This window comes from Euleptes europaea, chromosome 2, assembly GCF_029931775.1.
Source record: "Euleptes europaea isolate rEulEur1 chromosome 2, rEulEur1.hap1, whole genome shotgun sequence".
Classification (NCBI taxonomy): Eukaryota; Metazoa; Chordata; class Lepidosauria; order Squamata; family Sphaerodactylidae; genus Euleptes; species Euleptes europaea.
Genome location: NC_079313.1, coordinates 66,240,442 through 66,268,105, shown reverse-complemented (window position 1 = coordinate 66,268,105; position 27,664 = coordinate 66,240,442). Strand labels below are relative to the sequence as shown.

At 41.5% G+C, this 27,664-nt stretch overlaps 1 protein-coding gene across 1 annotated transcript in view; it reads right to left on the bottom strand.

Annotated features, from left to right (window-relative positions):
* LOC130473237 (FRAS1-related extracellular matrix protein 1-like) overlaps positions 1-27,664 on the bottom strand; it is a 154,106-nt gene that overhangs the window by 105,593 nt on the left and 20,849 nt on the right. The window contains exons 13-19 of the mRNA XM_056844764.1: positions 26,352-26,519; positions 19,439-19,647; positions 16,338-16,431; positions 15,152-15,404; positions 9,299-9,493; positions 5,996-6,181; positions 3,547-3,743 (exon numbers count right to left, since the gene is read on the bottom strand). Coding sequence (XP_056700742.1) covers positions 3,547-3,743; positions 5,996-6,181; positions 9,299-9,493; positions 15,152-15,404; positions 16,338-16,431; positions 19,439-19,647; positions 26,352-26,519 — 1,302 coding nt within the window. The remainder of the gene's footprint in view (positions 1-3,546; positions 3,744-5,995; positions 6,182-9,298; positions 9,494-15,151; positions 15,405-16,337; positions 16,432-19,438; positions 19,648-26,351; positions 26,520-27,664) is intronic.

Genomic DNA, 27,664 nt, shown 5'->3' with positions numbered 1-27,664 from the left:
TCCAACTGGTGGCGCACTCGCCCACCTGGTGGCACAGGATGGTCTGTTGCACTAGCCAGGCGTAGCCGTCCAGCTGCATGCCAGAGTTGTTCCTGCTCTGCAGGGTCTGGGCCGTATTCTACAGCCGGCTCCTGCTACCTCCGCCTGCAGGGATGAAATGAGGATACACTGGCTAAGAAACCCCCCCCCCCCGTGCATTCTGGCCCTGCCCCATTTAACCCCTCCATTGTTGCCACTTCCACCCCCAGCCCACTTGTAGTACAGAGGGAATATGTTTCTCCATGGCCCAGGAGGGAAAGGGTTAACACAGTTTCTTGGGCAGTCCTTGCAGCTCCATAGCTAATGACTTTTCTGCAAGGGGGAAAAAGGTTCCTTTTCTCAGCAAAACAAACTCACATCCACCTTGAATAGAGGCTATTCCTGTCCGCTGGAGCTGGCCGATCACCAGTCTTAGATCCTTCTGAGCTAGAGATCTGCCAGGACCCACAAAGGGCCTGATGATTTCGCAGGCCTTAAATGGCCCCCGGGCCTGACGTTCCCCACCCCTGGTTTACAGTTTTGAGACACTTGTCAGTTTATCAAGGAGAAATTCAAAAGCTCAGCATGACAAGCATTTGGAGAACTGATTTTTTTGTAATTCCATTTTGTATCTTTAGTTCTTCACCTGCCTTTATTCTCTAGTTCACCAGTTCTCTCCAGTTCCCGCCCCCCCCATTCATTCTGCACTGTTCTCAGTACCATCAAGGCCTCCCACCCACTTATACTCCCAATATATTATAGATCCCCATTCCATTATTTCATGTAGTAAAATAAGTGTAACCATAGTCATTTACCCACTGCAAGCCCAATCAATTCATGTGTTTTGAGGTTTATTGCACAGTAACCACCCTATTTGCCTTAATTTTGGCAAATAAGATTGCAGAGGAGGTGCTAAAGAGAGCAGTATTATGAAATGCTTACAACTATACTTACAATTCATTGCAATTACAGGAGGTTCTGGGTAGTAACAGAGCAATGGCAAGATTTGAGTGTCACACAATGTTTGAAATTCAACAGAATTTCAAAAGAATTGAATCTCCTCTGCATCACTTTTATAAATGTTGTCTTCTACAATATTTCTACAGTTTAAATTAATTTCAAATTTGCTTTTGAAATTTGGAATCCAATATTTACATCACTGTATTTAAGGCAATAATGTTATGAACTAATCAAATTCACTCTGAATAACTGGGAAAGTTAATACATTTTGAATATCAACTTGAAAATTTGCAAGTATATATTCAGGTTATGAAAACATGCTTGCGATATCCCTTTACCCCAATTTATTTCAGCTCTATTTCCCCCCCACTGTAATTGGATAGCTTCACAGGAGCACCCCGATTAACTTGCACCAGTTCTGCTTTCAAAGAGCTGCACAATAAATGACACAAACTCCTGGCAAAGTATTACCTTGCATGCTCCCCAACATATGCACACACATTTATTTATTTAAAAAGAAGCCATACTGCATATGTCCCACACCGGGTATTTTTGCATTTTAACTAACATATATTGAAGAGTGTGGAACTGTCTCATTCCTCTGTTTGTAGATTGTTTACTTTCATGTCATGAAGAAGCAAATCAATGTGTCTAAACAATTCAGATACCTAGTTACATGGCTCATCTGGTACGTTGGTTCAATTCCATTAGAAATTATTAATTTTTTTTAAAAAAAACTCTGATTGGGAACAGGAGCTCATATCAGTGATTCCAAACCAGTTTGATGGTGTTCACACCTGTCAGATAGGGTCTGAATGCATTAGAAGTACATTTTTTCCTCATATTTGCAATGTGCATGCATTTTAAAAAAGATTTCAAGGCTCTTATTCAAAAATACATTTTAGAGTTATTTCACATTTTTTTCCTAAAAACATGCATGTTGGAATAAAGTATGAATGTCATTAAGTATGAATGACAGCACAGGCATGTTTTTGAAGCAGTGTATGCAGACACTCATGATACATAACTCAAGGCATTTGCAATAGGAAAGAGCATGAGTCCAGAAGCACCTTAAAGACTAACAAAAATTTCTGGCAGGGTATGAGCTTTCGTGAGCCATGGCTCACTTCTTCAGACCCCTTCAGGTCCTATGAGAATATCCTCACGAAGGAGGTTGGCCAGAGGTGGAAGTCAGTAAGACCAGTAACCTCCTGGGAGCCCACTGGCCAACGTCCAGGAAGGCAACAGAAGCAGGGAATGGAGAAGGAACAGAAAAGGAAAGGGCAGAAAGGGTAGGTAAAGGTAAAGGTCCCCTGTGCAAGCACCGGGTCATTCCTGACCCATGGGGTGACGTCACATCCCGACGTTTCCAAGGCAGACTTTGTTTGCAGGGTGGTTTGCCAGTGCCTGTTGTCCTATGCATGACACTTGCCAGGCTCCCAGAGCGAGTTGGGTGGAATTCAAAGGCTGATTTTGCAACAACCATCTAAGAATGGGATTCCTGGCCTCTTCATGGGGACAAGTGGTGACTCAGTGATAGACCAGGGATAGATCCCTGGCATCTCCAGTTAGGATCAGGTAGTAGGTGATGGAAAAGACCTCTGCCTGAAATCCTGGTGAGCCACTGCCAGTCATAGTAGATAATACTGACCTTAAAAGAGCTGTCTTCGACCAGACCAGAGCTTTATCGGCTCTGGCTACAGCCTGGTGGAACTCTCTGTCAAATGAGACCAGGGCCCCGCGGGACTTAGCTTAATTCTGCAGGGCCTGCAAGACAGGCATTTCTGCCAGGCCTATGGTTGAGGGCAGCGATGGCTCAATCCTAGCAGGCCTCCCTGCCCCATCCCTACTCCTGCCTATTCCACCTTTCTCAACTGGTTGTTCTGCCACCAGTACTAGTATAAAAGGCGCCATCTAGGCTTTATTGGTTTTTAGTCTGTTGCATTTTTAGGATTATACAATAGGTTTTTAATTAATTTTACTGTATTACGATAATGCATTGTATTTTAGTTGTGATTTTGTTGACATTGTTGTTCTGGTTGTGAGCTGCCCTCAGCCCAACCTTGGTTGGGAAAGGGCGGGATAAAAAAATCCAACAAATAAATAAACAAATGCTTTGATTCAGTGTAAGGCAGCTTCGTGTATTCATGTATGTATTCATATGTTCATAAGTCAAGTCTCTCGCTCATAAAGTCCCAAATTGGCACAAGGGCAAAATGATAGGAGAGATATCAAAAGGTAAAGAATTTTTATACATTAATAGCGCTGTTTAAAATATTTAATAATAAACATGTATCTTGATTAAAGCTGTGGTAACCCTTTGGAAATATTCTGTGACATGTTATGGAGTCTCTCATTTGAATAACAGTCTCCTACGCCATTTCCTATAACTTACACAAGCATATATTTAAATTCAGCCTTCATGGTACATCTGCACGGTGACATTATGCCTGGTGCATATAAGAAGTACCTGACTCTATGTTATTACACCTGTTTCAGCAGCATACTGTTGTGATATATAGATATAATTTGCAAGCATCAAGGAATTTCAAAGATTGTCTTACTTACCGTTATGTTCCTGAGTTGCAACAACGGGACTTCATCATTAATTGGAGCAATGATGATGTAGAAAGGCATTGCCATAGATTTATGAAGGCCATCACTAACTGATATCATGAGAAGATCAGAGGTAGGTTCTGAATATGTGTGCTTGGACTGAACGTAATTGATATACCCAGCCTGGAGGCACTGAAAAGTGAATATGCCTTTTGGAGAGTCAAAGGGAGAAATCATTTAAGCAAAAAATTAAAATTAATTACACCATTTCCGAAATTTGACCACTGGGGATTAAATCAACAGGAGTGATGGCCAGTCATGACTTCCTTATCAGTGTCCAGTTCACGTTTTACATTTTTAGGGTAGGATCAAGAGGATTTGGGTGCAAATCTAACAATACCAGCCTTTAACATGCCGTAATAAAACAGAATCCTTTCTTGCTCCCAATAACTTCACAGTGCAATTCAAAGAGTTAGTTTTCACCTATAAAGTAGGGATGCTCAACTCCTGCCCGTTCAGCTCACTTTCCATTCACCAGTGGTGATTAGTTAGCTGACTAATTCACAGGCTGACCAGCTGTTTACGTGTTCATGCATAGTCACAGGAACAGGATACTTGCAACCATCAGAAATCGATTTTCAGTTCATCTATTCTTATTTCCTTCTGGGGAAATTTTGTTCTGTATCCAGCAAAGGCTTTTTGGGTGGGATCAGATGGTGACTCCCAACTGATCAGCTGGAAACCCAGTTCTTCTGATTTTCCATCCTGGAAACTCTGCTGCCTCCAGGCTTACTGTGATGCAGCAGACTTTGGGGTGATCAGAAGCCCAGCTGATTTCCTTTCTCTTTCCCCCACCCATGCTGTCACATTGAGCTGCAGAGAAAAGGAGAGACATTCGCTCATTCTCTTCTCCCTTTTGCAATACAGAGATCAAAAGCATTACTTCTGTCTCTGCCAGCTTGGAGGAGAGTGAAAAGAAATGAGCTCTTTTTGATGCCGAGTGGGTGAGGTTTAGGGTTGCCAGGTCCCTCTTCACCATCGGCAGGAGATTTTGGGGGCTGAGCCTGAGGAGGGTGGGGTTTGGGGAGGGCAGAGACTTCAATGCCATTGAGTCAAATTACCAAAGTGGCCATTTTCTCCAGGTGAACTGATCTTTATCAGCTGGAGATCAGCTGTAATAGCAGGAGATCTTCTGCTATTACCTGGAGGTTGGGAACCCTAGTGAGGTTAGAACCTTATTCCACTAATCAGCTATGAGTCAGCTTCTGACCAATAGGCAGCTGCAAACGTAGGACTAAACTACAAGTGCTGGTAGGCATGGGTCCATCCCATGGCCACTGACACCATTTTAAAAGGAGTTCTAATTCTTTAAAAATTGCAGCAAGGCCCTGATCCAGATCAGGTGTACAGTGCAGTGGCCCCAGGACCTCTTACTTGCCCCTGCCGTGTTTTCTGAGGCGCAAAAACAGCCCCACATGACTCTTTGGCACTTGAAAAGATGGGGGGAACAAGAGCCCCTAGGGCTATCATGCTGACCAACCAATCTGGTTCAGGCCTTGCTGCAATTTTCAAAGAACTGGAACTCCTTTTAAAATGGTGTCAACAGCCAAGGGATGGATCCATGCCTACCATCACTTGTAGTTTAGCCCTTAGTGATCAGCAGCTGTTCAAGTTGCTTGGTGCAATCTGGACATATCCCTGAGCAGCCCACAATCTGATTGTGAGTATCAGATGAAGATAAATTTGTCCGCCAAGCAGGTTCACCCAGAAATTTGCAGCATCTCTACTATAAAGCAGCTTTTTGTATAACATAGCATTTTGCCATGTGAAGTGGCTTACAGTACCATCCTAAGAAACCTTTCCTGGCAGTACACACCCCAAAGAGTGTTACACTCAGCTGGGAACAACTGAGATTTTTGGTCCCTGACCCAAAAAGCATCCGGCTGTCCTCAACCAGAGCCAGGGCCTTTTTGGCTCTGGCTCAGGCCTAGTGGAACACTCTATCAAGTGAGAGTGGGACCTGGTGCAATTCCGCAGGGCCTGTAAGACTGAGATGTTCTGCCAGGCCTGTGGTTGAGGACGGTGATGGTTTTCCATCTTGCTGGCCTCCCTCCCTCCCCTCCCTTTTATTATTTATTTATATCCTAGCCACTTTATTTCCCACCCCTTCCTTTATCGAGGGTACCCTATTGTTTTTCCTTCCCTTATACCAGAAACTCTTTCAAGACAATATAGTTGGTTTGAAATATATCTACAGGAGTTACAAAAAGACCACAATCTACTGTTGACCATATTTTCTCCCCCACTGCTATTTGGGGAGCAGCATGCATTAATGTGCACTGGGTATGGGGAGGATCTGTTATCAGACTAACTTGTTCTACTGTCATTGGGGATCAAATACGTGATAAATGTGTGCTCCCTCTTTAAAAATACAAAGCAGATCAACAGGTCTGTGACTCACTTATGTTATGCCCAGCGTTGCTCCTTTCATATCCAGGTGTGGGAAGAATGTTCTCCAGGTATCCATGCTCAGGACTTTTCTCCAACAAGAAAGTTAGTTCCTCAGCCTTTGAGTCTTCATCCATGGCACCCAGATATTGTAAAGTGATGCATTCTGAAGATCCCTCTTCCACCACAAATATGTCCCCTGGTTAGAAAATGCAGAACAACAATATTATTCACAATATTCTGAATTTTAATGACTCTGATAGCTTATTACAAAGAAAAGCTGAAACCCATCCAGAAATTCAATGTAATCAACTATTGATCTGGGCAACAGTTGCTGAGAAAAGCACTAGTGGTACTTTCTGCTTCAGCTAAAGGATTTGTCTATCCCTGGGTATTTAGGATGACTTAGTCAGCAATGTTCAGCTGGTGTGTATCTCCACCGTTTTATAGTCAGTGGCAGAAGTTGGACAGTCTCTCTACTGACAGTATCTGAAGAGAATGTAAAGAAAGTGTGTAAAACCAAAGAAAGAGTTCTAAAGATAAGAAATAGTGTTGATATTTGTGTGATGCAAATAATTTTATTCAATGTTTCTTGTCATTTCATAGCCTCTGTGTAAAGCATCATTCCGGTCACTGGAATAGCTAAACTGCATTGAACTCCGCATTGTGAAATTCAGCTTCTACACAATGCAGTGGGGAGTGGATCGGGCTAAGTTTCACAGAGGTCATCATACTCAGCTCCGTAAGCAAATCAGAACCACTGGCAACATTCCATTCACATTAACTTCACATGGAGTCCTGGATGCTTCTTGTATGGAAAGCAGTGGTGTGCATAAACACAGGCATAAGGCTTTGGACAAATTTCAAAAACAAATCTGCACAAACGGATCAACTCGAAATAGAATCTCAGAAGACAAAGACGAACGAGGATGTAGCAGAATGCACAAAGGGAGGTTGAGAAGGGCCAAACTCAGCAAATATTAACAAGAGAGTTGGTAGTTTTGTAGCATGAACATCTATCACATATAAAATACAGTTTTAAGAAATACAAAATATCGCTATTTGCCACATGACTTTAATACTTAGATTATGTTTGGACTCAAAGAAATTACCGCTTTCTCAACTCACCAGTGGGTTAATCTTATACATATTTTAAAGACAGGGGACGGAAGATAGAGGAAGTGATTTGCAGAGCTCCAAAATGAATGCTGTCCTTTGGCAAACCAGTATCTTGAAAATTATATGAATATGCTGAGACCATTTACCATCAGAAACTGATACACAGTTTAGGATATTTTTCAAATCTACAAGAAATGATTAGCTACTGAATAAGCTACTATTTCATGTCCTCACAGACCCTTTCCTAAGTACTTTTCCTAAATACAGTAAAAAATCTAGAAATTCAAAAGACTTGACTAACTGAAGATGCTGCAAGTGGATTCTCTATTTATTTGGAACACTTACATGGTAAAATCTCCAGAGACCTGGCTCAAGGCCTATCAGGAGATCTTCTCTGATATGCAATATCAATATATCTGATTCTCAATGCGGCCCCATCTGTGAATACTTAAATCCAGAGATTGGAGCCATGAACAGACAAGACAGGACTTTCTACAAGACTGAGAAAAGCCCCAGTTTGCATATATATATATATATATATATATATATATATATATATATATATATATATATATATATATATATATGTATATATATATGTATATGTATGTATATGTATATATAAACACTATAAAACTGGAGAGCAATACGCCTATGAATAAAGCTACGAAATATCATGTTGCTGAATTACTTCTACTAAGAGTGCCTGCACAGATGGAATGGAGCAGTGTCACCAGTGACCTTGCTCATTCTTCCGCACCAGCTCAATTTTTCCAAGTTCTCTACTCCTATTGGAGCTATGGACTTTCCACTCTCAGTTGTATTGTGCCTTACTACTGAGAGGCTCAGAGGAAAAAAGCAGATGCATTGCTAATTTTTAGCCTACACAGAAATACCATAGTTCAGTGGTAAACATCATGCTTTGTGTATATGTTGCCCCAGATCCGATCTCCATTTAAAAGATCTTAGGCAGCAGAGCTGGAGAAGACCTCTGCCCAAGACCCTTGAGATCCAGATTTGAACTCCCCTGTGCTGAATATGCCATTGTCCATTTGATTTAGGTGGAAAAAAGTAACAGAAAATCTGTTGCAGTTCAACAGATAAAGCTAAGTCAGGAATACATGCATGGGGAGAAGATAGAGGAACTGGCAAATTTGGATGCCACAGTCTGTGAAGAATCTAAGTCACTCTTTTCAATAACCATAAAATCCAGAATCTATTTCTAACCATCCTTTTATATAGTCAGAAATCTGAATATGAAATTAATAAATAGAAAAATAATGAAATTTCAGTAACTCTTATCAACTTTGAAGCTGATTACAATATGTGTTGTACCTTTGCATCCTTTACAAGCATTCTTTATAGCGCCCCTCCTACCTTCTCATGGGAATATAAAGACTCAGATCATTCCTACTCGTATGTAGGGCTGTTGGGGGGGGGAATTCAGGGAAATTTGGGTTTGGGTTTAAATGGCCTTTTTTTATTCAGGAAAACTCGAATGCCGAATTCCTCTATACCGGTATAGGTGGGAATTCGTCTTTAAATTCAGGATTCCTGAATAATTTGGCCATTTAAACCCACTTGCAGCTTTCCGTGGCTCTTGGGGGGCATTTTTGCAGGTAGAGGTTCCAAATTTTCAGGGTAGCTCGAAGGGACTTTCCTTGCAAGAACCAAGTCTGGTAAAGATTGGGTCAGGGGTTCGGAGTTATGGGGTCTGGAAGGGGTCTCCCCCATAGGAATACATTGGACTGAAGTCTGAAGACTGAGTCTGATATGGTATACTTTACTGATAAACCAATAATGTGGTTTTATATTTGAAAATGGTTCATCCCTCAAATGTAGGGCTAAAGGAGCTGTTGGGATAATGCCGGGAGATAAATACTTTGTTGGTTTTTATGTAGAACTGTGTTGAGGGTACAAGTTGAGGAGCTGCAAGCTTGGTAAAAAAACAAACCCAAACCTGCCCCTTTTCAGCGTCTCTTAGCCACTGATGGCTATCACAGATGGCTATCATTTTTGTCTAATGTATGCAGCTGTGCATAAAAGAATCTTCTAGCTACAACCTAATCTAGTTGTGTCATGAGTCTAAATTATACAGTGAGGAACACAAAGGGCTCCCTGAATCACACACTGAAGCATACAGTTAAGTTTTGAACTATAACACACTGTACAGCACAAAGAGCTTAGCAAAACATACCAACTTGAATGGTAGGCCATTGGTTGTTAATGGGCAACACTGTGATGTTCAGATCGTAGATGGGTAAGTTGGAGTGAAATAATACAGGTGGTGAGAGATTTTTATCTGTGCAACAGCCATCTGCCATTCCAGTCTCTCCATCAGAGATCATGAGAGTTACAGTGTCCATGATGTGCACGCGTCCTATTTCACCTCCTAGAAGGAACATACGCACACACGCACACAATTCAGGGCTCCAAGGAAGTCAGCAGACCTTCAAAAATATGAAATATTAATCTATGTGATAATAGACAGTAAAATAGCAGAAAGGGATGGATTCAAAGGGGGACAAAATTTCTGAGTGTGGTTTTACAACAATAGGAGCTCCTATGGAAACCTGTCCACCCAAATAGCCTGAAAAAATCTTTAAAAACTCAGAAGTCACCAGTTTAAGAAGAATAATGATAATCAAATTGAATACAATGAACTGTTCTTATAGCACTTGAAACTCCCTGTGGGTGCTTTAAAGTAATTTATGTCATGAAATCCCTGTACAAGTGAAAAGCTAGCTCAAGGAACTCCTCACTGCACAGAAAAAGGGACATCAAAGAAAGTCAGGAACTGGTATGGCCTCAGCTAGAGAGTAAATGCTGTTGGAGAATCATGGCCCAGAGCAAGCCAAAAGAGAGGAAGTAATAGCACGTGGTAAGTTGCTTTGAGTGCAAAAAACAAAATGACATTTATATATAAACCAACCAGGCAAGAGACTGGTAACTACAGAACTGAATATACACATTGCTGAATATTTCTTTATCATGACATTCTAGCAATCATTCACAACTGATTGTCCGAATAAGTTGTAAATTATTGCTACAGTGGGAAATCCTAGAATGTCTGAATGCAGCCTGAAATGGGCTGAATGCAAAGTGGAGAATTCTCACAGCAACATGTAGGAGAATACTCCAGGAGATATCACAGGTGGCGCAGCTGTTTAGTAAGGGGTCCAGTTTGGCCAGCCAAAAGTCAGGACCTGTCTCACTTAGGCTGTATTACAGTTATCCATGTTACAGTCTCTTCTACTGCTGTAGGCCTGAAAGGAGGATCCAAAAATATCTGCTGATAAGTGTCCTTGGCAGTGGCCTGACAGTTCTGGTACTAAATCTCCTAGCTTCCTTGCAGAATCTCACACATGAGCCTTGTAGATGTACATGTCAAATTTTTCTGTCATGTTTAGAGCTTATATCTTAGCTTCTTGCATCTCAGACTCTGTACATTAATGTCAAGACATCAGTACACAAGGAATGTAACTGGTTTCTCAAACAGCCTCAACAAGTGGATGGTATAAGCAGCAAAATTTGTCACTCATGGTAAACAACTAGCTGTAGTGTACCAGCCATGAAGAAATAGTGTCATGTCATGTTCACGACAATGGGTTCACGTTCAACTAGGGTTGCCAACCTCCAGGTACTAGCTGGAGATCTCCTGCTATTAACAACTGATCTCCAGCTGATAGAGATCAATTCACCTGAAGAAAATGGCTGCTTTGGCAATTGGACTCTATGGCATTGAAGTCCCTCCCCTCCGCAAACCCTCCCCTCCTCAGCCCCCACCCAAAAAACCTCCCGCCAGTGGTGAAGAGGGACTTGGCAACCCTACGTTCAACAGAGTCAATCCTGATAGAAGTAAATAAGCTAAACATGGGGGAAGGAGGAAGCTGCTTGAATGTATATAACAAGGGCACTATTACAACACACATTTTAGAAATAGCCCTTGAAGCATGCACAGCATTTGAAAGAAACTGCTGAAGGAAACAATGACAATTAATGTTTTGGGTAACATACTATTATATGCCTCCAGAGATGGACTGGAATATAAAAATGGTCCTGGAACAAGCCAAGCGGAGTGGCCCCTATGGTGGCAAAAATGAATGTTGCAGGGCCAGTCAGTTCAGTGTTGCCAACTATGGGGACAGGCTCCCTTGCTGCCTCCTCCTACAAACTAGTGGCAGTGTGGGGAGAGGCAATTGGTCATCTGGCACAGATCATAATTGTTGCTGAAGGGTCAGAGCCAAGTGGCTGCAGAGGCCCTGGCAGTGTTCCCTGGGCTTGGCTTGGTTTGTTCCTGGCTGCCACCCAGCCCACAGGGCAGTGGCCCACCAGGATATTTTTTCCTATAAGTTAAATAGCCAGTCTGACCCTGTGTACCACAGTATGCACAAGCCAAATGTTCTCCCAAAGAACTTGGTTCTGTGAAGCGATTGGATTTTATCAATTGAGGAGTTAATTCTCTTCCATTTCTTAAGAACAGCCAGTGAGCTGAAATAAAAACATGAAGCAAACAACTACAGGAAAAGCAGCATCACCAGGGATCTCACAGAGCACAGTTATAGAAAAATAAGAGCCCACCAAGGACTATGTATTCTTCTGACATGTTCTGTTGTGGTTCTCAAGACAGAGATATATTATTTAACAACAGTTTGGAAAAATGTATTCTCGGGACAGAGCTCCCTCCCTGAATATTTGTGTAAAATTGGCTGTGCTTCAAATTCCTAGGACAAATACTTAGAGAGTTCAGGAGACAAATGCAGCAGCAATGTTCCTGTCCTTGTAGCCACGATCATGAGATCTGGGCAAGGCATGGGACAGAAAACACAAAAGGAGGTCATTTCCAGTCTGAAAGAAAGAAAAACCGATTGAGGCTCTATTATGCTCTAGGCTGCTTTTGTGAAGAATAATCTCTTGAAGACTGAGTAGTAGCATAGATAGCCTGCACAGCTTCAGCCTAGAGAAGTGATGGAGACAACAAGAAAATATTGAGGGAGGCAGGAACACAATGTTGAAAGTAATGAACTGACCCACCTCTAGCCCATGTTTCCATACATATGTCCTTCACTTGGTGGGTATCTTCCTAAGAAGTATAACTGAAAGGAAGAGATGAAGGAGGAAGCTAGTAGAGGCATGGACCACAACGAACTGAGCAAAAGAGGGAGAAAGCAGGTCCAGGAAACAAGGAAAGCCAACTGAGAAGGAACAGACAACCTTCATATACAAAGAAAAAATGAAAACAGCAGCACAGATTCAAGGAGTACCCATAAACCCAATCTGTGCTGCTGTTTTACTAATTTCAGGAATGTCTTGTAAGATAGAATGACATTCATTTAAAGGACTCTTTGTGTCCCATTCATTTCAGTAGCAAAGGTTTAAAGATGTACTTAATTGTTAAAACTTAAATTAATGGGATTCAAAATGCTTAGCTCTGGATGAATCGTGCATGCAATATTTTAATTAAAGGTTCATCAGTAGCTAAAGATGCTGACTGGCTGATTTTCAGACATGGCGTTAAAAAATTGAAGGTACTTCCTTAGACATGTTTCTTTAGCGCTGACTACAGTGCAATACACTGTTCACATCTATAAAACATCCATACTACCTTGTAGCCACTAGGGGAAAATGCTTAGAAGGTGGTTAAATCTTAAACATAAGTCAAATAAAATCAAAGCTGACTCATCAAATTGACATTCAAATTTTAGTGCACTAGTGAATTCTTCCTTCACTGCTGGACTAAATATAGAGTTAGCAGATCATCATAGTCTGAGAAGCCAATGTGATGCAATCAACAATATCTGCATTATCCTACATGTTTATATTTGCTACAGCCCCTCTAGATTTGGTCCTTTTTAAACATGGCTTTCAAATAAAAAAAGAGAGAGAGCCTATGTGGTGTGGTGGCTAAAGTGTGAATGGATAGACAGTGTAAGTCTCAAACAGAGATGTATGGATCTATGTGGTCCCATTCCACAGAAGTTTGACAGAGAATTCATGATTTTGCTCTATTCTACCCAAATACTTGAGTGGATCAAAGAAGCTGGAAGGGATTTTGCCACTCATACCACAGCAAGGGACAGGGTGTTTCCCCCAGTCTATTGCTTATCTTTCCATTCATAGAAGGAAATAAAGATCTCGGTAAAAGGACCCTTTCCCACCTCACTGGATCAGAGGGGATTAGGATAAGAGCTATTACAACCTGGGATATCACGAGTGGTGGTGGTGGTAAACTAAAGAAGCAAGTGCCTAGGAGGCTCCACAAGGACCCTAATTCCAGTATTGCTTAGATCCAGAGATATGAAAGGAGGTTTTTTAAAAACCTTTTCCTTTCTGAGTTGCAGTGTAAGAAGGAACAACTGTGCTAGGCTGCCACCTCGCTTTCCCCAAGACCTCTGAGGCAGAAAAAGTGAGGCAAATAACTCAATCTCTATGCAATGAAGGCTTCCTTGTTTTTCCAGAATTGGCCCAAACCCATCAGAATGATCTCTGAGCCCACACCACAGTTTGTTCGGATCCTACCAGAATCCATAGTTTATTCTCTGATCATTTGGAGTAGAGCTTCACTTCATACTTCTTCTTTTTTGCCATGCATAATAGCAGAGGATAAGGATGTGCAACAAAGAGAGAGTCAAAGAGAGACATGGTCAGATTTGGAATGCAGCCATAAAGATTTTAAATGCAGTGCTACATGGCTTCTCTATCTCTAGCCATTACTGCCACTGCAATACAACATTGTGGAATCCACTGCATAGTACCATATGAATGGCTTCCCCACACTGCCCCAACATTTCAAGAAGAAGAGCCACTACTGTGGCTCCCAGCACCATTTGAATAACAAAAGAACTCTGCGGAAGGAAGGAAGGAAGGAAGGAAGGAAGGAAGGAAGGAAGGAAGGAAGGAAGGAAGGAAGGAAGGAAGGAAGGAAGGAAGGAAGGAAGGAAGGAAGGAAGGAAGGAAGGAAGGAAGGAAGGAAGAGGTCCTCTAAGAACTAGTACTAGCCTTGGCACATAGCTGTAGTATGCTTGACTATGCTTGAGTAATAGGAGTTCCAATAGAGTAGCTGTTAAAGTTAGCCTATTGCATTAAAAAAACCCTCAAGGACTAACAAATTGATTGAAACATAAGCTTTCGAGGGCTAGAATCCAGTTAATCAGATGCATGAAATTCTCAGAATCTATATAGGCAGAGGGAAAGAAACAATGTTAAGATGCAGACTGTGACATGTCTGTGCAAAACACAAAAGTATACAAGCTAAATACAGTGTCCATTCACACCAGCAGTAGTTAGTAATAAGTTAAATTGTGTCATGTAAGTAGGTTAACAGCCATAGTAACTAAGGAAGGTGTCAGCTCTGTTTAATCCCTTGTTGATATAGTCAAACCAACTGATTAATTCTAATTCAGTAATTTCTCTCTGGAGTCACCTTTGACGTTCCTTTGTTGTGAACATCATGCAGACTGGATAAACTGAGCTTTTCATTAAATGCGTTAGCCTTTGAGTTGTGAAGAAGGTGACATTTGTGCTACATTTACATGGCACTGGACATCCTTCAGCTGCTATGGCAAAAATGCATCATCTTAAGCTTCCTGACAAAGCAGTTCAGTGGCAAGAAAAATGTGCTCTAGAGAATGTTTCAACTGGGGCACATCACCGTGGAGCAATGGCTCCACGAACACAAGAGTACTCTATCCTTAGCTTTTCTCATATTTATGTAGCATAGTGCTTGCTGATGCAAAAAAGAGTAACTTAGTGTGCAGTTGTTAATTTGGACAAAGAAGCAACACAACGAGGCAACAGAAGAGAACGAGGAATCAGGAGATGGGGAATCAAGGATTTTGTGTCCTTCTGGGGAATTACATTTTTTCTTTGAACATTTAGAAATGCAATGCGGGAAAGTACCCCGTTCGAGAAAACAGTCACAGTAATAAAACATCCTTCAAAAGATAATCCACAAAGGTGCTTTCTGAATAACTTCAGAGTACATGGAAATCTATTAAGTACATGGAAATCTAGAAGAAACTGTTGAAAGTGAACACTGTTACTGGTTTACCAGTGTGTACATAGGAGATGGATCCTTGAGTCACATCAAGCTGTGAAAACTTGTCCACTGCAAAGCCATTCTTTTGAATCACTCCATGCATCGGCGCCCGAGCAATTAAGTAGGTGAGCCTGGAATCATCGCTGTCAGCATCTGTGGCATAGAGGTATTCAGCAGTGATGGTAACTCTCCCTCCCTCCTGGCACTGCAAACTTGATTTTAATCCAAGCAGCAGCTCCGGCGGCTCATCATTAATCGGCATGATCTTTAATAGAGGAAAAGGGCAGGATTCAGGGTATGAAGCAAAGTGAACATGCTGTCACGATTACATCATTGGACTTGACAACCTGGTTCTGCCCTATGAACAGTTCAGCCTGTGTTGCGCTTGGTAATATCCATCTATAATACAAGAATAATAGGAATTGGACGTATTAAATGAGAATTTTAAAATGTGCGAAGAATTGACCCAACTAGAATTGACCCAATAGTTGTAACTAGTATACAACATGAGCATTCAATACCTGTGAGGAATTGACCCAGCTTCATCTTTATGTAGATGCCTAACTACTTGTTTGTGCAAGTTCAGTTCAATAAATGCATTCACAGTGCAAGATGTAGCCTATACAGCCCTTTGCAGAAAACAACATTCTAGGATCAGCTAGATGTTAATCTGGGTTCTGCACAATCTGTATAGTGTGGCGGGGAGGGGGAAGGAGGCAAATGCACTACTCATGATGGGGGAAGGGAGTTGAATTCTTCAACAGACTGTGACTTTTGCCCTCCCGGTTTCTCATTTTGGAGCTCCATGTGGGAGGGGGGAGCTGGTTCCCATGCTTATAGGTCCAAAAGCATGGGCAAGGGAAAGACTCTACTCACTTCTCCAAAAGCATGGGCAAGGGAAAGAGTCAACTCACTTCTCACTTTTTCTTATTTTGCTCCCTTCCATGTTTAGAAGCAGACCCAGTTTTAATACATGGCTCTGCTGCCATCACATCTAGTTATGCCTTACTTAACCTAGAGTTGTCTCCAAAATATTTCACCCAAGTGTCAGACCCAATCTAAATAGAGATCTTTGTGGGAATCTAAGCAGAAGATTAATGAAAATTAAAAATCTACTTAGTGAAGCTGAAGAAACCATTATGTGATGAATACCTTCCAATTATACTTTGGTAAAATACATCACGGAGTATGTTATTACCTGTACTCTTAACGTTCCATCTGCAGTGTTAAATCCATCTGTTGCTGAAAATATGACTGTGTCTTCAAGGGTTTCAGAACTGTCATGCTGATACCTTTTAAACATAATTCCATAATTATGTTGGGTATTCATTCATTAATTATAGTTTGGAATAAGCAAGCTGGGGAAGAACAAGAGCTATCAACTTCCACAATTACAGTTCATCATGTGAACATATTTGGATGTGGGCCACGTCTTCACTTGAGAGAATCTGTTCGATTCGACTAGGATTCAATAACACTAAATGAGTTGTATCACCTGGTGATATGGCAAGAACGGCAATGCATTACTTCTTACATAGAAATAAGTAACAGCTGTTGACTACAACATGTACCAATACAAGAACCACACAATGAACTCAGTTAGCAGGAAGGATCTGATAAATGACTAGACAAGCAGCATTCAAAATTTGTTTCAGGGAATTCTGTATTTCCCCATGAGTTTATTAGGGATTCTGCAATGAATCCATTCTTCCCTTGTAATTTGTGGCTTCAAGAGCTTGTTTGGTAGAGAGGGGGGGCATTTCCCCTGTGTTGGAAATGGCTTAGAAGAAGGTGAGCTAATTCTGCAATATATAACAGAAAATCAGAAAAAGCATATATATATATATATATATATATATATATATATATATATATATATATATATATATGTATGTATGTATGTATGTATGTATGTATGTATATGCTTTTTCTGATTTTTCCCCCCAGAATAATAATTTTCTTCCCCCCCCCCCCCCACTATCTCACTTCCCATATGGTGGTGGCTGGCACTCAGGAATACCTTAGATGTTGCTGAAAAAAGGAAGAACAGGAGACTGGGAGACAGAATCTCATCCCACTCCTGAATTGTGCTGCTGGTTGCTGTCATACCCAGCACCAGGCATGGCTTCCAACAGTGCTAGCTGCCACAAGGGAAGTGGGAAAGAGGGAGGGAATGAGTTTATATGCAAACAAGAGAATAATTAAGCATGTGTGAAGCTTACTTTTGTGTTCCAAGCCCAGGAGACACTAGTTTCAACTACCTGTAGTTATGTGCTAGAGCACACAGTCAGTCTGCATGAGCCTCATGAAAGATGTGTATGAAATGTACCATGTGAATTCATCTGGTTTTAAGAAAATCAGTGATGTATGAAGTAGGATATTGGACAAAGGAATAAAACACAAATTTAAGCATGTGCAAAGCACTAGTAAAGCAAACTTTTTCTTTGTGCCATCAAGTCACATCTGACTTATGGTGACCCATAGGGTTTTCAAGGCAAGAAATGTTCAGAGGTGGTTTGCCATTGCCTGCCTCCATGTTACAACTCTGGTGTACCTTGGCAGTTGCCCATCCAAATACTAATTTGGCAGTTGCCCATCCAAATACTAATTTGCCAACCCTACTTTGCTTCTGAGATCTGATGAGATCAGGCTAGCTTGGGGCTATCCAGGTCAGGGCCAACCTTACTTCCCGCAAAAAACACTTGCTAAGGAGTCCCCAAGCTTGCTAAGCTTGAGGGGCACTTTTGGAATTTTGAGAATGGCAACTGAGCCCCTTCACAAAACCTTTCTTTATTTCAGCCAGCTTTTCCTGTGTGCCAACTCTTCCATACCATTTGAGGATACATGCCAAGATGGGGGTCTTTTCATAGAATCATAGTCAGAAGGGACAACCAGGGTCATATAGGCCAACCCCATGCACAATGTAGGAAGTTCACAACTACCTCCAGCTTGTCTACATCCTTCTTAAATTGCGGTACTCAAAACTGAACACAATACTCTAGGTGAGGTCTAACCAGAGCAAAGTAAAGCAATACCATCACTTCATGTGATCTGGACATGATACTTCTGTTGATACAGCCCAGGATCCCATTTGCCTTTTTAGCTACCGCATCACATTGCTGACTCATGTTCAGTGTTTGGTCTACTAAGACCCCAAGATCCTTTTCGCACACACTACTGCTAAGACAAGTCTCCCCCAGCCTATAATTATGCATTTGATTTTTCCTACCTAAATTCAAAACTTTATATTTATCTCTATTTTAATGTCATCCTAGCAATCTCTGCAGCCTGAAGAGGGGGGTTCTAGGGCATGGCCATCATAAAGTGTTGCCATTGGGGTGAGGCCATCACATAATGACTATAACTGGGACCAGGAGTGGTTCTTCAATTGGGAAGGGGAGCTGTTTGGTTTCAGTTTCCAATGCTAGGTGAGGGTTTGCTTCCTGTGTGGTAAACCCAGAGACATAATGGCCAAGCCAAGGATACATGGCTGTGATGCAGCTCACCAGGATCAGTTCATTGCTTTAATAGTCAATCAGCTAGGAAGAGTGACCAGACATTCCCTGTTTTTTCTGTTCCATTCAGGACACTTTGACCCCCACCCCATGCAAGACTCAAGAAGTGAGCAGGTGCCAGAAAGCACACTGGTGGATGCAAGAGTGGCCACTGGTTTAACATTGGGGATCACTGTATAAGCTAACATGGGGAAAATGTTAAAATAAACCTGAGCACATGAAAACTCTTGCTCACATTCAAAAGGGATCTCTGAATTGTGGCCAAAATTTTTGTTACATTTGTTTTTAACGTTTCCTTTTGATGTGAGACACAATGGGTTGGCTAAGGTCACATAGAAAAGTCCTTGGTCAACTAAAGATTTCTTGCATCTAAGCATGGCTGGCACTGCTCAAGATGCTTCTCACTTGCATTTGAGGCCACTAATACAATTTGATATTCTTAAAAACAAACTCTTTCAATGGTTCTTGTAGGTTATCCGGGCTGTGGTCTTGGTATTTTCTTTCCTGACATTTCATCAGCAGCTGTGGCAGGCATCTTCAGAGGAGTAACACTGAAGGACAGTGTCTCAGAGACTGTCCTTCAGTGTTACTGCTCTGAAGATGCCTGCCACAGCTGCTGGCGAAATGTCAGGAAAGAAAATACCAAGACCACGGTTACACAGCCCGGATAACCTACAAGAACCAATGAATTCTGACCGTGAAAGCCTTCGACAAAACTCTTTCAATGTTTTTTTAGGAACCTAATGAAATCATGATCCTATGTGTTATTATGTAAATTAATTACCAAACACTAGAAGAATATAAATCCTCAAGGGTAAATTGCTCCTCTTGTAGCATAACATGTCCATGTAGTCCAATGTGTCCATAGGAGGGAGATGTCTTCAATTTAATGTGTATATCACTGTTCTTTGTGTCCTTATCTGTTACCATGAGATGCTCTCCGGTGATGAATGAACTGGCACCTTCCTCTACTTTCAGACAATTGGTGAATATCTAGAATGGCACAAACTCAGAAAATGCACTGAAGCTTAGTAAGAAACATGGAAAAGAGGCACTACAACTCATCTATATATTAGCAAACATCTGGAATGGTTTAAATCATTCTTTACAGACAGGACTCAGAGTATTGCTGTTGGAGACCAGTTGTCAATGGTATGGAACTTGTTCTGTGGGGTTTCACAAGACTTGGTTTTATTTCCTATGCTGTTCAATCTCTATGTAAAACTCTTGGGAGAGATTATTCATTGTCTTGAAGCTGGGCACCATCAATATGCTGATGACACCCAGTTCTATATTGCTTTGTCTAAACCACCTGATGCAGATGTAGCTGTCCTGAGCCAATGCCTTGTGGTTAAGTGGCTAAGGATGAACAAGTTGAAACTGAATCCTGAAAAAAACAGTTGTTATGCTGGTTGAGAAGACTGAGATCCTGGAGGGCACTGTACTTCTCACATTTGATGAGGTTAAGCTCACTATTGTTGACTCAGAGTAAAGACTCTGGGTGTTTTACTGAACCCAACAAACTTAATTCAGCTGCAAAAACATGTTTTCTTCTATCTTCACTTAACCTGGAGAACAGCTCCCTACATTAATTCATCCAGTCTTGCCACATGGATCCATGCTAGAGTTGCCAGCTCTGGCCTGGGGAATACCTGGAGATTTGGGGGGTGGAGCCTGAGGAAGGCAGGGTTTGGGGAAGGGCTTCAATGGGGTATAATGCCATAGAGTCCACTTTGCAAAGCATCCATTTTCTCCAGGTGAACTGATCTCTGTTGCCTGGAGATCAATTGTAATAGTGGAAGATCTCTGTCCACCACCTGGAGGCTGGCAACCCTCATCCATGCCATGGTAACCTCCAGGCTTGACCATTATATGTGCTCTCCATGGGCCTGCCCTTGAAGTCAACATGGAAATTCCAGCTTGTACAAAATGCTGCAGCTCATTTATCCTTGAGAGCTAGGCAGAGTACACACGCTATACCTATTCTGCGGTCACTCCGGTGATTACTGATTAGTTTCCAAGTTCAACTCAACATGTCAGTTATTATCTACAAAGCCCTTCATTGGCCTAGAACCCCTTATCTGCACAATCAGCTGCTCTTGTCTGCATTCATCATCCTAAAGGAGCCATCCTGCAAAGAGGTACAAACAACAGCAGCCTGTACCTGAGCTTCCTCTGTTATGGACCCCCATCCAGTGGAATTGCCTGCCTGACAAGATGAGAAAGGCTCCTACCCTTCTATCATTTCACAGAATGTTTAAAACAGAACTTGTAAGGAGGAAACTTTCATAAAGAGATAGGTATATACTAGAACCAAATTCTGCAGGAAGGGGACTTTCTGTTCAGAGAATAATGTTTTCATTTAACTGCCTGTGAACATTTTAGGCCACTTTCTTCCCTTCCTCTTTATACCACATTGTTTACTAGATTTATTATACTGTCTGAACCTCAGTGTTTCCTAATGGTGAAAAACATTTTTGATTCATTTTTCTATAATTGTGAAATCCAGTTTATATGATGTATTATACAGTTGCTATTTCATTGCTCTTTAATTCTTGTAACAGAAGAAGAAGAAGAAGAAGAAGAGGAAGAGGAAGAGTTGATTTTTATATGCCGACTTTCTCTACAACTTAAGGAAGAATCAAACCAGCTTACAATCACCTTCCCTTCCCTTCCCCACAACAGATTCCCCACAACAGACTAGCCCAAGATCATCCAGCTGGCTTCATGTGTAGAAGTGGGGAAACCAATCCAGTTCACCAGATTAGCATCCGCCACTCATGTGAAGGAGCGAGGAATCAAACCTGGTTCTCCAAATTAGAGTCCACCACTCCAAACCACTGCTCTTAACCACTACACCACACTGGCTCTCTAATAACATAATTTTATTGCATTGTTCACTGTATGGATTATACTATATTTTCTATTGCCTGTCATAACTCTATAGTCTGCCTTGAGTCTCAGCAAGAAAGGTGTACGTGGAATGAAGGAAATAATTGAAAGAAGAGTATCTATTTTATATCAAATCAGGCCATTGGTCCCTTTAGTCCAGAATGTCGCTCTGACTGACTGGCAGCAACTCTGCATGCTGTCAGATACAGATTTGCCTAGCTCTACTATCTAAGATCCTCTTAAAAGGGATGCCAGTTGTTGAACTTGTTACCTTATTTATGCAAAGCATGTACCCTCCCACTAAGCTATGGTCACTCTGTGAATGTAGAGTTCACCATAGAAATGTCAGAAAGCAGAATTTTCAGTGGAAAAGGTGGAGGGCTAATACAATTATCCCAAAACTGCTGCATGGCAGGCCATCAGCTGTGATATGAATTCAAGACTAATTATTTACAACAAATTCATTCCTCATGCCAGCCATATTTCATGGCTGTAACAAGTGATGAAGGAATGAGAAAACTGGAGTAAGATCCCTGTGCTGTTCAAGACCATTTTTGTGCTTACCGTTTGTCTAAGCTCCATCCAACAGAGCACTGAATTATTATCTGGGATCTCTATAGCATTTGCCAAAAGCTAGCTGGCAAGTAACTGTTTCCTACAGCCCTTAGGTGGAAAACCTCCTTTAACAAAGATGCTAACCTGCTCAGGGGGGTAGTTGGTTTATGAAAGTGCTAACAGGTGAGACATAATATTTCTGACCTTGAGCCATTAATCAAACATTGAGTATAACAAACCATTTAAACTGTACTTGTTTTCAGCACATTGCTCATGAAATATAGCTTTCACAGAGCAATATCATATACATAAAATGTAAAGTACAGCACAGGTTATCTTTCTTCAAGCCTCCATGCAAAAGGGAAGGGCATTTTTTTAATCTGGTTGTACTTGTCCCAGAACATTTGGTGTCTCTCAATCTATCTATTATCATCTCCTAAGTGGAATTGAGGCAGCAAAAAGGAAAGCCACAGGCTATACACTGAGATACAAAGAAGATTATGTAGACAGGTGCCTTCTCTTTATAAGAAGTGAAGATTACCACCTCCCAAGAACTACAGAAAAGGAAATCAGCAAAAGCCAGATTCTTTTGTACAGGTATCTTGAATTCAGACCATAAGCTGCTCTAAGTTGTGCCCCTGTATTCCAGCAAAGCAGCTTTTCTCACTGATGTGGAATATGTCCTTCCTGTGTGGTGGTTTTTGAAGTCTAAAAGCTTATGGATTTTGGAAAATAAGCTTACCTACTATAATGAGCAATTCTCAAGACTGAAGCCTGGAGAGGCACAGTTAGAAGTATGACTTTGAAATGACAAGCTTATAGAATAGCTCCAAAAGTATGGGAACACTTAGCAATTTTTTAAGGGGTGGGGAAAACTCAGTTGAATACATTCTTTCTCGTTCGAAAAAACTCCTGACTATTATGCGGGGAGTAGTATCAATAATTTAACACCAGCCTTTCCACTTGTGACAGCTGCCTGAAGAAATCACAGCAATATAACCCGACCCAACTTTTTATACATTTCCACCTTTAAGTCTGCAAGCACAGAGATCAGATAAATGTCAAGACTAGTACAAAGAAATGGAACCAACTCTCCTCCCCCAAATACAAACACTATGGGATGGCTGAATTTGTACATTCAAAAGGAACATATAATTATATGCATTTTCTTACTTTCTCACAAGTATTCCATGACTAAAAAAATGTTCAAAGGATAATCTAATTTACCCTCTTAGCAGATCTATCACACAAAAAAACATTTGGAATGTGTGTTTTTTTAACCTGCATTTCTAAAGGGATTTACATGTTTCCATTGCTGCATTTTAAATGGAACTAGCTTAATAGACCCAGAACAAATAAATTCATGTTCCTTGGAAGGTTCTTTCTTAGACATTTTTAAATCATCTAACAAAAATTTAAACAAAAATTGGTGTCAACTATAGATACGGCTGTGTGAGGTAAGCAATTCAACATGACTGAAGTAGCTAATATTGGAAGCAGAATTCAGCACCCTGAAGCTCTGAGTTTTCAGCTAAAAAGTCCCCAAGTTTCTAGCACACTGAAAGGAACATAACAATATATGATATTATTAGGGTTGCCAACCTCCAGGTGATGGCTTAGGGTTGCCAGGTTGCTGGGACCAGCAGGCAATTACCCGCCAATCCAGCAGCTTGCTTGGAGCAACCATTGTGGTTTGAGTGGTAAAGGGCCCCTTTGCAATGTGGCGCTTCCGGGACTAAACCTGGCAGTGACATAAGCACGTCATGTACAGCCGCGCGCATGACCACCCAACCCTGCCCCCCAAAACCTCCTGCTTGTGGAGGAGAATCTGCAACTCTATGGTGGCTGAAGATCTCCCGCTATTACAACTGATCTCCAGGTGATAGAAGTCAGTTCCCCAGGAGAAAATGGCTGCTTTGGCAATTGGGCTCTATGGCATTGAAGTCCCTCCCCTCTCAAAACCCAGTCATCCTCAGACCCCACCCCCAAAATCTCCAGGTATTTCCCAGCCCAGAGCTGGCAATTCTATACATTATGGTTTGGACCCTGAAGCACTCATTTCAGTCTGCAGAGAAGAGTAGAGAACTTTTTGTCAGTTGCCCTTTCTGCAACTGAATCCCAGTTTGCTTCCCACACTGTTTTATTGTGGGGAGGGGACTGATCTACAAGAACACAATTTCTGGTGGCACAAAGGCTGCAGAAGGGGGGGTCCATGGAAACTGCCTTCCTCTAGCACACTGGTTCCCAACCAGGGGTCCGTGGACCCCCAGGGAGCCACGAGAATTAAACCAGGGGTCCATGAAACAAAGTTATAAAACCATAATAAATTAATATTTACGCGGGCAGCATGGCGGCGGCTCGCGGGCGCAGAGCACGGCGGCGTGCGGTGGTGACTTCTGGGAGCGGCGCGCAACAAGTAAGGAACATGCGGGGGCGGGGAGGCCGGGGGAGGGTGCAAGCGAGCCTCACACAACCACACACAATAGGAGAAACACCCGTCAAACCTTGTTTGATGATAGCTGTCAAAGAGGTTTTAGGGATGGAAGCCGAAAAGAAAATACAAGAAATACCTCTATCAAACAACACGGTAAAAGCTTGAATTGAAATTATGTCAAATGACATAGAGGAGCAGCTTGTTTCGAAAATAAAAAATTCGGCATGTTTCGCTTCGCAGTGTGATGAATCGACAGATGTTTCTAATTGCAGTCAGTTGCTCGTATTTGTCCGCTTTTTAGACGACGACAACACTATTAAAGAGGAATTATTGATTTCGGGGAAACTGGAAACGACGTCAAAAGGTATCGACGTCATGAATATAATAGCGGAGTATTTTGAGAAACAGCATTATGTGGGAAAAGCTCGCCGGCTTCTGTACGGATGGCGCTCCAGCCATGTTAGGATCACGCTCCGGTCTAGCAACATTAATAAAACAGAAGAATCCTTCAGCAATAATAACTCATTGTATCATACATCGTCAGGCGTTAGCTTCCAAGACTCTTCCTAAAAGCCTTGTTAATACCATGGAAATGGCCATAAAAGTGGTCAATGTTATTAAAAGCAGCACCTTAAATACACGCCTTTTTAAAAAAAACTGTGCACTGAAATGGACTCCGATCATGAGACTCTTCTTTTCCACACCAAAGTTCGTTGGCTATCGAAAGGCAATATGCTGGGAAGGTTATTTGAACTAAGAAAAGAGGTTGAGCTGTTTCTAGCTGAGAAGAAAATTAAAGATTTACTAGAGCTGTTTTCTGATTCGAAAAGTCAGATGCATTTGGCTTATCTTGTGGATATTTTCTCACATTTGAATAAACTAAACTTACTGTTGCAAGGTTCTGGAAACATAAATTTAGCAGGTGTGGGAAACATTTTTACGTTTGAAGATAAACTGCGTGCCTTTATTTGCAAACTTCAATTATGGGTAGGTGAAAACAATTATTCTGCGTTTGTGACATTAAAAGCACTGGTTGATGATAGTAAAGATGACATGATCACCGCAAATATACAAGACAACATCAGAAGTCATCTGCAAATGCTGGTCGAAGAATTCCACCGTTACTTCCCGGAACATAACCAGACAGAATCAAAAGAAACCCAAAAGCTGATTCACAATCCTTTTGGTATTGCTGTTGAAGAGGTTGCAGAAGAAATCCAGGAAGAGCTCATTGAATTCCAAAATGATAGGCACTGTAAGGATGCGTTTGAATCAGTTTCTCTTGAAGAGTTCTGGTGTAAAAAAGCAATTTCATATCCTACAGTTCGGGAATTCGCCTTGCGATATCTTATGCTCTTCTCCACAACTTATTTATGCGAACAAGGGTGATGATATTCGTGTAGCTCTGAGCAACAGTATTAGCCCCAAAATTGCCCAGCTTGTAAAAAGGATGCAAGCTCAAAAATCACACTGATTTACAATTAAAAGTTCTCTATTATAAAAAATATATTCAAATATTATTCTAAGTTTAATGTTTAACTAACAGTTATGATTAAAGTTCTCGGAATTTTTATTTTGAACCTTGGGGTCCCTGCACCAAACAAAAAAGTCCTAGTGGTCCCTGGTCAAAAAAAGGTTGGGAACCACTGCTCTAGCATGACTCCAACGACACTGCTTAGATTCCAAGCCAAATATATCTAGACTTCTTTAAACCTCTTATTCTTCAGATCATTCAGTAGCATTGCTTACACTACAGCTAAAAATCATTAAAGATGACACCACAGGCTATCAGTTAATTAAGATCCTTGACAAATACCTCAGGTGCTTCATCATCCACAGGCATCACAGTGATGTTAAAGAGGAGACCAGTCACCATTCCTCCCTGCTGGTCACTGACAGAGAATTCAAACTGTATAAACAATGGGTCAGGGCCCATCTCCATCAACGGGGGCATGTATGCCACTTTCATATGTGTTACGGCATGCTGGTAATGGAAATGATGGTATAGCATGAGTCCATCAGTTTAATTTGCGGTTTTGCACATTATGAAGATTGGGGAAGAGGAGCAGCCACCTGATTCGTTTAGCCTATCCGTCATAGAGCACCTTCTCACTGTGGGATCTGAGAGAAGAACTACCAGAGCAAGGCAAACAGTAGTGCAGGGGCAATATTCATTACACTATGAACTGCAACCCCAGCCAAATTAACCCTTCCTTTAGTCACATAATACCTCTATGCAACGAGGCTCTGCTTGTTAGAATCCTGTCAACTTCCCCACAAACCCTGGTGATGGCTGGCTGCAACGTACCTCTGTTATATGTTGACCACAGTGAGGAAATGTAACCATGTTTAGTGTAAAAGAGCAGAGAGACTATACTTTTCCACATTGTGGTAGATTGTAGGCATGGAATTAGCACAGCAGGAGAAGTCATCTGATGAGGACAAGTCACAACAGTGTATGTGAGGTATCCAGGGGAAAATGGGGGAGCTGTTTTTCCCCCTCAAGGATTCCCCCCTCAATTTTTCCAATGGAAAAAACCGTGAAATTTTGTATTATTCTCTTTGGAATTAGTAAAATACTTCTGAAGTATAGATATTTTTATGTAAGACAATCTACAGCATTAGAAAATAATTCTAGTGTGTACCGTATATAACATACTTTCAAGGATATACTTAGTATTTACGTATGTAAGTGCCTTCAAGTTACAAACAACTTACAACGACCCCAACAAGGAGTTTTCAAGGCAAGTGATAAGCAAAAGTAGTTTGCCATTCCATGCCTGTGATTAATATTTAAATGTGACTAATTCTGTCATTAAAGGTAAAGGTAAAGGTCCTGTGCAAGCACCGGGTCATTCTTGACCCATGGGATGATGTCACATCCCGACATTTTCTAGGCTGAATTTGTTTACGGGGTGGTTTGCCAGTGCCTTCCCCAGTCATCTTTCCTTTACCCCCAGCAAGCTGGGTACTCATTTTACCAACCTTGGAAGGATGGAAGGCTGAGTAAACCTTAAGCCAGCTACCTGAAACCAACTTCCGTTGGGATCGAACTCAGGTCGTGAGCAAAGCTTTGGACTGCAGTACTGCAGCTTACCACTCTGCGCCACGGGGCTCCTTCCGTCATTA